The sequence below is a fragment of the Habropoda laboriosa genome, unplaced genomic scaffold, assembly GCF_001263275.1.
Source record: "Habropoda laboriosa isolate 0110345459 unplaced genomic scaffold, ASM126327v1 scaffold22, whole genome shotgun sequence".
NCBI lineage: Eukaryota > Metazoa > Arthropoda > Insecta > Hymenoptera > Apidae > Habropoda > Habropoda laboriosa.
In genome coordinates, this window is record NW_017100261.1 from 3,998,339 (window position 1) to 4,010,177 (window position 11,839).

The 11,839-nt window shown below is 29.8% G+C and overlaps 1 protein-coding gene across 1 annotated transcript in view; it reads right to left on the reverse strand.

The window, feature by feature from the left end:
- Positions 1–10,584, reverse strand: part of LOC108572803 (filamin-A) — a 54,667-nt gene extending 44,083 nt beyond the window's left edge. The window contains exons 1-2 of the mRNA XM_017935111.1: positions 10,395–10,584; positions 5,640–5,998 (exon numbers count right to left, since the gene is read on the reverse strand). Of these exons, the coding sequence (XP_017790600.1) occupies positions 5,640–5,979 (340 nt within the window). The 5' untranslated portion in view covers positions 5,980–5,998; positions 10,395–10,584. The remainder of the gene's footprint in view (positions 1–5,639; positions 5,999–10,394) is intronic.
- Between the last annotated feature and the right edge of the window lie 1,255 nt (positions 10,585–11,839).

Sequence of the window (11,839 nt, forward strand, 5' to 3'; positions counted from 1 at the left end):
CTGGTTAAATGAATTTTTATTAGAACCACGTTGAATTTGTGATTGAACAAAATTACCCAATCCCACAAATAGCGCAATTTTCAAGCAAATTGATTTTTCCCTTCTTCAGAGTATTTAATCACCGAAGTAATTAGGAAAGGTAATCTAAATAGCATTGATTAGTTATTAATTGAGTAACAATTATCAACGTACGGTGAATTTCGTTGCAAATAATGTATACAATAGTTGAACTATTCGAGTAATTTGAATAATTGACGTGTTTAGATTTTGGATCGTGCCAAATATTTCGTACATTTCGAATATTTGAATATAGCACTTGATATGCCACTTAAGTAGCGTTAATATTATTTTTACTATTGATGGGTAAGGGAATGTCTACGAAGCGTCCCTTTACCGTCAATTACAGTCCTTTGAAGTCGTTTAGGGATTTCAGCTCGCCTTGAAATGGAAGCACTCGTGCGCAGACAATCGTAAATACATTACACACGCATAGAAATGCACACGCATAGCGATACGTCGATCATATCGCTACTGATGAGTTACTGATTACGGCAAATGCCTTAGGAAAAATATATCTGAAACCCATAGCACTGAATGCCTTTCCAAAATACACGAAATATTCGGAACAATCCAAAATTCCAATATTTCGAATATTCGAAAAAATTCGTATTCGAAATTATTCAGATTGTTTGTTTAAATAAACTTCTTTTCCATATTTCTATCTAACACGAAGTATTTTAATTACAATAATTGCACCAAATATTCCTACTGCTGTTAATTGTATGATGCAGCTTAAAGTACAATTTATTTATTTTAAAAAGGTGAATCTATTTATTATTGGGTTATAATAACGGCTTATTACTTATACTGTAATAATTTCCAAAGTAAATTCTGATGCATCTTAAGAAAAAGAAAAACAAAAGATTCTCACGAATTATAATTAATATTTATAGATAGTCCTCGAACCTAACCTAAAAGAGAGCAGTATTGTGAAATTGATATAAACGTAAATTTTCTGCACCGAAGAATATTAATTTCCCAATATAAAAAGCATTATTTATCTAATAACCTATCATCGCGAATAACAAATACATTTCTGCACTAATTAACATGAAATACAATAGTATTGTTAAACCATAAAATAATCAAACATTGCCGTAACACTGCAAAATATTAATAGGTATTACACACATGATAACTGCTGTTACGTTCCAGTTTCCCGGGCATCCCAGCTGAGTGTCATCGATCCGAGGACCTTTACTATCGTGCATGCAATTATCTCCGTGGTTTTATTGTTCTATTTCATTCTGAATCGTTTTATCCCCCAATTACAAAGTATACGTTATATCGAAATGTAATTTCGCACAACTTTGAATATTGCGAATTATTACTTGTTCAACGAGATTCGATAGTGCTTCACGTTGCAAACTATGTAATGGAGAAACAGTTTCAAAACACAGTTGTTTTTTAAATCTACATTTCGAAAGGTCAAATGTTTCGATATAAATCATTCGAATTTAACTTTCTATAATGACAGAGAGAATAAAGATGGTGAGGACATTTTTATTGCAGTTTTTATGGTTAGGTTAGCTTTTAAGTTTCCTTATTGAAAAAATTTTATGATACACCTCTTTAATTAGACAAAATACAGAAAATGGATTAATTAAATGTTATTGCATTAAACGATATTTATTTTAAAAGTGCAAAAATTTGTATACCATTCCAGTTAAAAAAAATGAAACTCCCCCTAAATAAACGTTGAAAATATGAAGAAGATGCCACATTTGTCATTTAGAAAAGCTTAATAAATCATAAAAATTGCAAAAAGAATTTCCACGCTATCTTTAGTAACTTCAGAGTAAGCACCTTGCAACAATTGTTTTGGTACACCCTATATATTCTCTGCACTCTTACATGCGTTGATCAAACCAATCATTACACAGGCTACTCTCCTACAGAGTAAATAAATATTTAACTGTTGATTTGAGTGATAATCCAAAGCAGAAAATATAATGTAAATATACCTTCGAAACTTAATGATTAAGAAGTTGTTATTAATGAAATTTACTAATTTTCGTCGATCTTGACATATTCTGGCCAGCCATGTGTAAACGAATTTTTTCCGTAATTATGGAATATTGAACGAACTACTTTGAGATTGATTAAACAATAACTACGTTTATTATTTTTGTACACTTTAAAAAGAAGCAGAATGTAAAATCTATTTTATTTAAAAATAGAAGAATTAAAATTAAATTGCATACAAATCTATCCTGCGAGAAACTCGAGCGTATCGATTTCCTTTTAAACAGGTCAAATATTTCCATCTTAGGTATTTTTGTATTTTTAACGATACAAAACGTCAAAGGCAAATGAATTTCTTATACTGATCTCTCTATTCGCCACTAACTCGATTATATCTGATAAAAGACACAATTTGATTTCAACTGATCTCGTTAATTTACCATTCGTTTTGGTAAACGTCGTCTTTATTTTCAATTTTTCACGTTCATGCTGATCTTCAATTATTTGCGAACCACCACTCCCAACAAAATTATTTCCTCTATTATTATACACCTCTCGAAACCGCGAAACTTAATCTTCAAGTTTCTCATACTGTCTAAAATAGCAATTGGACAAAGTTAGGATTCTTTGAAATATAAAAAGATGTTGCAAATAAAAATTGTAGCATAATTTCTATGAAGATGCATTGGACATTTGGGTCCACTTTATTTAGAAGATTTCCTTTTTATTCGCAAAAATTAAACATTTTTAAATTCCCACTTTTTGTTAGTCCAAACGATGTCTCATCATTCGCTGGCTTCGAACATCTCTCTCCCTCTCACTCACTCCCGTTTAGTATGTTTATTTTTTCGACGTGGCTGAGCTCGCTGACTTCCAGAAATCAAAACTCGACCACATATTTGATAATATGTACCTACTTTCTGGGTTGAGAAGACACAATACAAGAAGCATCGAATATGACTGTCATTTAAATTTTATAGTTCATTTATTAACTTTGCAAACTTTTAATTTTCAACTACGTATTCTAATTTTTGCACTATTTACAAATTGATACAGAGATGCACATTTTGACTGTTTGCTGATAAGTAAGGAATTTCTTACTTTCATCAATTTTATTTTATTTCTACTAAAAGAATATTAATCTCGATACGAGAATATTATACTTTATATGTTTATATAGTGTATGGCGTAAATGGAAGTCATTAGCGAGCCTAAATCTTCTACATATGTATGCATATTACCGACAGAGAAATCTAGAACGAATGGAATTGTTATACTTGCAATGTTATTTTCGTCGATTTCAATAATGAAACATCGAACAATGCGATACCCTTAAAATAACGTAAACTTCTATAATTTGATCGTTTTTAAGGTTATACTAAAATTAGGAATGTGATACGTTTTGTTATAATGTCAAAGATCAAAAGTCCGAACCATCTATATTTCGTATTTTCATCTGCAGTTAATACATGTAAATTTATGTAAAAATCAATTAATATCTTTGGCACATTATTTAAATAAATAAACTTTTTCGAAAACCTCTCGTAGAACGGAATTCTTTGTTTAAAAACATGAAATTTTTATAGTTAAACCATTTTTCTAAATCGAATGTACAAATTTTAAAAACAGATATTACACTTTACATGTCATAATTTACAATAAAACTTGTCAAATTTCTTGACTATATTCGTTACGCTAATTTTATATTCTCACAATATACCTAAACAACTGAAGAAGCCAACGTTCAAATGCTATGAATGACACCAGGTTCAGTATAACTGCAAGAAATCACAAAATTCATTTTCTTAGAGCAATTTTTAAATTTACTAATATCCAATGAAGTTTAAAAACGCTTATTTACTTTCGACACTAATTTTAACGGTTCATTCTTTTTTTCTTTCATGTTTAAACAAATGTACTCGAATAATATCTTTTAAATATTAATAACATATGACAACGTTATTAATGCACTGTAAAATTCACATTGCTAAAAAATGACCCGTGTTTTAATTATGAATAAAACTATTGAGACCATACGACGAAAGCAATTGCTTTTTAGGTCACGTTTATTATACGTATCTGAAGGTTAACTACGTTTTCCTAAATAGTCTGTAATGTTTTCACCATGTAAAGCGCCAGTCAGTATTTCAGATGAGTTCAAGAGCCTATCACGTAAGATTATTCAAGGTTACAAATACGCGAGAAAATGATTTCAAAATCATATGCTATATTATCCCAATCGATACCATATATATAATTTTTACCTTAAATATTTCAAAGGAATAAATCGGCTTTACTTTCATTAACAACATTACCTTTATTCCTTTACATAGATAGGTTATGTAATAATTCCGGTATTTCATAATTAAAATTTGAACAATACATTTATTCAGAAAACGACGAAATATGGAATGTTATACTATTAAAAAGAAATAAAACATTTATTGTTATACATTTTACACAGTCACTGAAACTTAAACTTATAGTAAATAGAAAGTACGACTTTCAAAGTCGTACAGAAAGTAACGAATTTACTAAGATATTCAAATGTTTTTAGAACGACAGTAGGATTAAGGTTAGGTTTTCGAGAAAGATTATTTGTACTTCGCTGAGTAACTTTTTCCTCAAGTATATTTAACGCGGAATTATAATAAAGTCTATAGACTTATACAACTGGTTTCTCGTAACAGGAAAAAGGATTTTAGAATATATAAACTAATAGTATTCTAATTGTTTAGTATCGTAATATTGCAAGCAGCATAACTATTTCATTAATGGCAATCAACTGTTTTCTTTGCTTGCAATATCTGACAAAACACCATAAAAATTGTTTGGAATTAATCGTTACGTAATGTTTTTACAAATTTAAAAAGTAACGTTAGATTTTTTACGAACGCTCATCTTTACGAGTTCGTATTGTGTCATTAATATGTATTTTTAATTCTAATATTGTTTAGTGCAAATACTAAAAAACTTGTATATTTTTAAACAGTCGATTCATTGTCAAGCATACTAAACAAACACTTAAATAACCCCATTGAACTTTTCATTAACCGTAATATATTTTTTTCTTTCGCCTCCTACACAATTTCTATTTTCGTCATTCATGAGAACACCTACCTCAAGTGCTATAAAAATATCATTACATCTAATAACACTTTATGTACTAGCATTTCCTGTTTATTTACAAACCACCTATAGACGCACATGTTGAAGAATCATATAATGATTATGCCATATATTAACAGAAATTTTAAACTTGACTTTGAAAATTTGTGTTCAAGACACACGGGCTAATGTTTTCAATAAAATTTACACCGATATCTGGTGTGTAGTTTATTATTTACTTGTCAAACTTCGACTAACATATGTACATAAGTACGTAAATTTGGTAAATTGGCGGGAGTAAATTTTAATTCCCGAATTTTTAAATATATTTATCGAGAGAAAAAGAATTGTCCTGGTAATATTTTGAACTCTCTTCTATTTCCCTTCTCCCGTGTTCCTTTCACACGAAAAAACAGATACATTTCTTATTTGGATAACGGTATTTAACGATTTTGCACGAGAAAGCAGCGAGACATTGAACAGAAAAAGAGAAAACTGTCACTCACCGATATTGACGATTCTTATTCCCTCGTCGTCCAAAAATTTCAACGCCACCGACACATTTTCCAATTTCTGAGATCTGAAGATGGGCCTCTGATTGTGCTTAGGAAGTTTTTTCTGTGCGAGCACCTCGATCAAACTGATCAGTCGAAGACCATCGGACAAATCGCATTCCAAATCACCGATATGTTTGTTCATTGCCTTGAGCCTCTCGTTCGCCCACCTCGTGAACGTGTTCTGTTGTATTCGTTTCCACTGTGCATCCTCGAGCAAATCTTGTTCGAACATGTCGTCGTCCTCTTCCTCCGCGTTCTCGCACTTGACTGACTTATCGTTCTCGCACATTTTATCTGCCGGCTCGCTCCTACGGGACAACGTTTGTATTGGTGAGCACGATGGTGGTAGAGTTTACCTTGTATATGTGTTCACACATTCTACTCGGCCATCTCTCCCCTCTCCTTTTGAACGCTGCCTTTACTACACTGCACCCTGATCGTGAGCCTGGCACGCTTTCTCTCTTTCTACTTTATCCGCTGTTGTACACGTATACCCTATATTATATTTCATTAGTTGGTATATGATGCATGTATCAGCAAAAAATATTCTACCTGGTAACGATAAAAAGCATCGTATAAAGTCATCACTCATATTTGTGCTTAATTGACTGAAAAATACGTTTTACATATTGAATAGTAGAAAGTGATAATACCGCTTCAAAATTCTTCCCATTTTTCGTGGTAACTTTTGATTAACTTTTCATTGCTAAATCAGAATCGGGTAAAGCGATAAATCAGTGAAAATTAATTGGACATGTCATTACAAAATAAATTTAATACACTTAATATCTAATTTTATTATTTGATATTGCTACAGTGCAATAATGATACACAGTTACTGAAGTAGTTAGAGTAAAAAAACTCTGAAACTTTTGCTTACAAATCACGTGTACATATGTAATATCATATTAGATAAAATAGAAATGAAATAATAACTTAAACTGTACGCATTTTCTGTAAGTTGTGAAACTGAACAGTGAAAAGTAAAATATCAATTTAATTTAGTTCGAAATGCATATGTAAAAACTTAATCAAGATTAGTAAAGGTAATAATGTATAATAACTGTACCTAACATAATCTACAAAATATCTCTGATTTGCGTCAATAATAGATAATATCCAACATAGTAAGTACGATAACATCAATTCTTTTCATATTATCTTCTCTTTCCTTTTCTAACAAAATTCCAGTTTTCACCACAAATCTTACGTTTCTTCTCAACCAATTAACAAACAAAATTCAAGTCAGTAATTTAATCATTGTACAGAAAAAAATCAAGACATATTTTTTTATTTATGTAATTCGTTCAATTAATAATGCTCGGTTGCTGCAATCAAATACATTTGAAACGAAGTTGACGAAAATATAAAGCTACACAGAAATATATTTATGTGTGTGCGCGCGCGCGAAAGGTAATTCATGGCTTATCGATCACCGCGCGTTGTTTTATAAAATCTTATGTGTAGAATGAGACATTCGAGGAAACAGACGAAAATTGTCAGGCGTATGAATTATAAATACGTGAGCTGCGTTGATTATAAATTTCAGCCAAATTGTAACGTAAGAGTGAAAAATTGCATTAGAATATTTCTTTGCAAAAAAATCACAATCGTGAATTTTTGACATTGTGATCTCTCTTTGTGCATATTTTGTTCGAACTTTGACTTGAAAAATATTCTTTTGAGCCTAATAAAGGTTTCACTTATATTTAAAAAATAACATATTTACATTAATATTAATTCATATTTCATTATTGATATGCAATATCGCTTAAATGTTTTTTCTAAAAAAAAAAACATTTCTTGTTCGTACATCGAATGTGTTTTTACAAGGATGAAACAATATAAATGTTTCCCTTTTCATTCATGAATGAGTCATTACGAGAAGTGTTTTACCGCCTGTTTAGGTGTCCGCTTACTGCAGTTTCTAGCTCTCAAGATATATCGATGGGAATAGCGGCGTGTAAGTTTCGAAATTTGGCAAGTGACAATCTTCTGAAATTCTATTACACAGGATACTGTAACAAAACATATTGACAGCCATACTGTCGCTGTTAAAAGAAATTTAATAACAAGCAAAAATTCAAAAATAAATCTGTTAGAAATTAATTTTATGATAAATCAAAACACCGAATATTCTGTGTCACGTAATTGCAAAAATTAGTAAATAATTTCTAATGAATTAGTATGAATTTTTATATATATAATTTAACTGTAATTTAACGAGTACCAATGAATTCGAAATCTGTGAAAATTTATTTTCTTCTAATAGCGATAAATTATAATTGTTAAAAAAAAACTATGTGCAATTTGACAGAAATTGAAGAACATAGTAATCCAGAAAAGGTATTCAGCCAGACATTAAATTTATTATTATTTATTATCAAAGATATAAAAATTTATACGTGAAACCCGCAACATTCAAATACTTAAAATTCATTGCTACTTGAGCCAAATCTTTGTCATTAAATACTTTTATAAATATTTCTTGTTTGTAAAAATGCTTGGACACGTGTCCTTGCAGTTCTGTTCTAGATTCACTCCAGAAAGGTAAACCGAGATCGATGACTCACAATCAGAACTGCTCAGCTTCTAATCAAGTCAAATCCCTATTACACAATAAATCTCTGGTAGCTTGATAAGAAGATCATATTTTAGACGTAACAATACTTCGTAAGAATACTTAAATTTTCTTCCATTCTTATCAAGTGTATTGAAAAACTGTTCAGGGGAAAAGATTCGAATTAAACGTAATTGGAAATAAATGAAAAACTAAAAATTTCCAAAGTGCTAATTAATAGATGACATGTCATTAAAAACTTACACGTATAACTTAGTAAACATCCGGCTATATTTGATAAATGAAACGGGAAATTAAAATTTCCGTACTAAATTACGAAGTGTCTCTTGCAGTGCCAACGTATTTTTAGAATATGTAGGTATACGTGCCTTTTTTCCAAGGACCAATCTTACGTGCAAAATGATAAATTTTGTCATTGAAAGTTTCATTCGAGCTGAAAAGCGTAAAATCTATCGCGTTAAATTAATTTTACGAAGTTGAAGTTACAGGAAAATCATTTCACAATTACAATAACGAGATTGTATATCAATGTTAATTTATATATAAGCATTATAATAATAAAAAAATGCGAATAATTAACGATATTTAATCTTCTTATTGAAATGTAAGTTTGTAACGAACTCACAATAGAACTTGGGGAAATTAACAAAAAATTTTGGGACACTATAACAACACCATGAGAAAAATGAAAAACTTTATTATTATGAAATATTTATGAGTAATTATATCTTACGAAATGACAAAGCTTCGTGTTATATCAAGTTTATTTTCTTATAAAATGTTTATTTAAAAAAAAAGTAAAAAAATTATTAAGATGGCGGTATAATAAGAAACGAATTAAATTTCTTATCATTTTTGGGAACACTTTGTTTCGAGAAATGATGCAGTAAATTATACACGGTTGTGTATACAAATTATACAATACGAAACGAAGTTTGCTATCCTGCCAAATTTGTTATATACACAATTTCTCTTTATAATTTCAATTGAATTACTCATGCACGAGGTATTATTCTCGAATATCTAACATCGTATCATTCCTAGCGTTAACAATTTTTAAAAACGCTAGTATTAACTGACATTTTGTATTAAAGTAGTATACTATTTTATTCCGTCGTTGTGCATAGAAAAATTGATGAAAATTTATAGGGAAGAAAAATAAAATTGTTGCTTTTAATTGTTCCTGAAAAATTTCAATTTATACCAATTGAACATTGTACATTAATTACAAATGTTGTACAAGAATGATGTCTTTTATACGAAAATTTAAAATTCTAAATATTATACGTAGAAAATTCAAGATTTTTAATTCACTACCAAAAGTAATAAAAATTATAGAAATAAAATAACAAATAAATATCGTTCCGAAGTTGACAGAAAATTATGTAAGAAAATTCCATTTCTGTTGCATAAATACTCCTATTGTACCATTATCACTTTCCTCCTTCTTTTATTATTTTGCGGCACATTTGACGCAAGATTTGAATTACAATTATTTAGCGTAAGAATTAAAAGGAATATAAAACTGTTAAAAAAATTGAATACCAACCAATGAAATAAATTATTATATCCTCTCTCAGTTCTACAGATATTTTCAGTAAAATGAATTGCGTAATTCATAATTAGGATCGATCGTTAATTAAAAAGTCCGTGACATTGAATATGAAATTGCGTAAATTTGGAACAACGTAAAATATTTCACATAATTATGTTAAATAATTAAAGCATAATTAGAGCGATATGAAATTTCGTTTGGAAAGGAGAGGATATTTTGCATCACCAATTTACGAAATTGAAATACAATTTCCCTTCCAATACAAAACAACGAAACATTTAAAAATTCACCGTACTGTACTTTCGTGTATAACGCGAAAAATAAATCTTAAGGTTTATTTTCAATATCACTAGGCGCTACTCTTCGATTCCGCGTTAAAGAATTTTTAATATCAACCACTAAATAATATAGTAAATATTGACATAATGCAAAGAGCATTTCTTTCGTAACATTCGAAAACGAGACGAAACTTTCCAGTTACAAAAAAGAAAATATAAAAGATAAGCGATTGTTTCTCTTTTTTTTTTTTTAACGATAAACGTTACTAAGTACACAGATATTTCACTACCTTGGTCACAAAATGAAGAATTATCGGTAACGTATATCCACACTGGTGATTTCTTTCGAAATATAATTCACACTTTCACACTTTGGATGCACCACGGAAAACACGGGCACAATTAAAATTTCAACGGTACAAGAAGAAGAAGAAGGAATTCTTTGCACTATTCGTTACGATTTACAAAGGTTTACTGACGTTTACCGCCGCCGAATTTGGAAGAGAGGGAAAACGTACCGAACGAACTCCGAGAATAGCTACCCCTCGTCTTCTACACCGTCCCACTCTACCGAGCAAAGAACTATATATATACATATACGTACACCGATCTGTCTGTTTCTCGCCTCTATCTACACTTCTATCATCCATCCGAACTTTACAATCTTATTTAAGCCTTTCCTTCCTATCACGCTATTCATTTCCTTCAATTTAGATCATGGAATCGTGGACATTCGAAATTCGCACGAAATTTCGTAGAATACGTCATTCAAACTCTCGATATCATAGAGTAGCAAAATTAAGTGAACAAATTTTATCTAACATTGCATCTACTAAGAAATTGTATATAAAAATTAATCAAATATTGAATATAATTTACTATTAATTCACGAAATAGGTTAAAAGTAAACAATGGTTGGTTCAAATATTGTTAATTAACGGAGAGAATATTAATTCTAATGTAACTTCCAAAATGTAAGCGCATCCCCATGAGAGTCGCGTAATAAATTGTAACCCATAAAAATCTGTGAAATTTAAACGTAAAATCGTAGAAATGAATGACAATGCAATTTCATTTTAACAATCCATGTAACAAGTAGTTAAGTTTCGAAGCCCAGGCTGTAGGAACAATGTCCAAAAAATGTGATTAAGTAGCTGGCAACTACCATTGCTTAACTTGATTCTTGTCAGAAATAGCAAGCTGATACTCTCATAGTAAACTTGGACGTACTCACTGTCTGTATGAGTATGCATCGTTTCATTTACGTATATGTCATGTATGTATATCTACATTTTTCCCGTAGAATAGAATTTGTATTTTTTGTCGTTATATGCGTACATATATAACATATATTGTACACTTCACAACACAAGATTATTCAACAAATTATATGAAAACTTTCTATTAAATTGATGTTCTTATATAGTAGTAGAATAACTAAACATGTATAGTTCGAAAGAATCAATAGAATTAGGTCAAATTGTTGTTATTACCTACTTAAGTAAAAATATATGTTATGATTGAGATAAATATAATAATCTTAAACATTCCGATATGTTTTATTCGTGTCAAAGAGTATCCAATAGTGTGGGTGAAATTCCAGAAATCCACGATATAATTTTATAATTTTTGTTTCATAATACTACTACTAAATTATAATAGTTATCTATTTATGCATTCTACATACTTACTTTTATGAAAAGTGAAAATAATTGAAAGGAAAATTTTAAACATT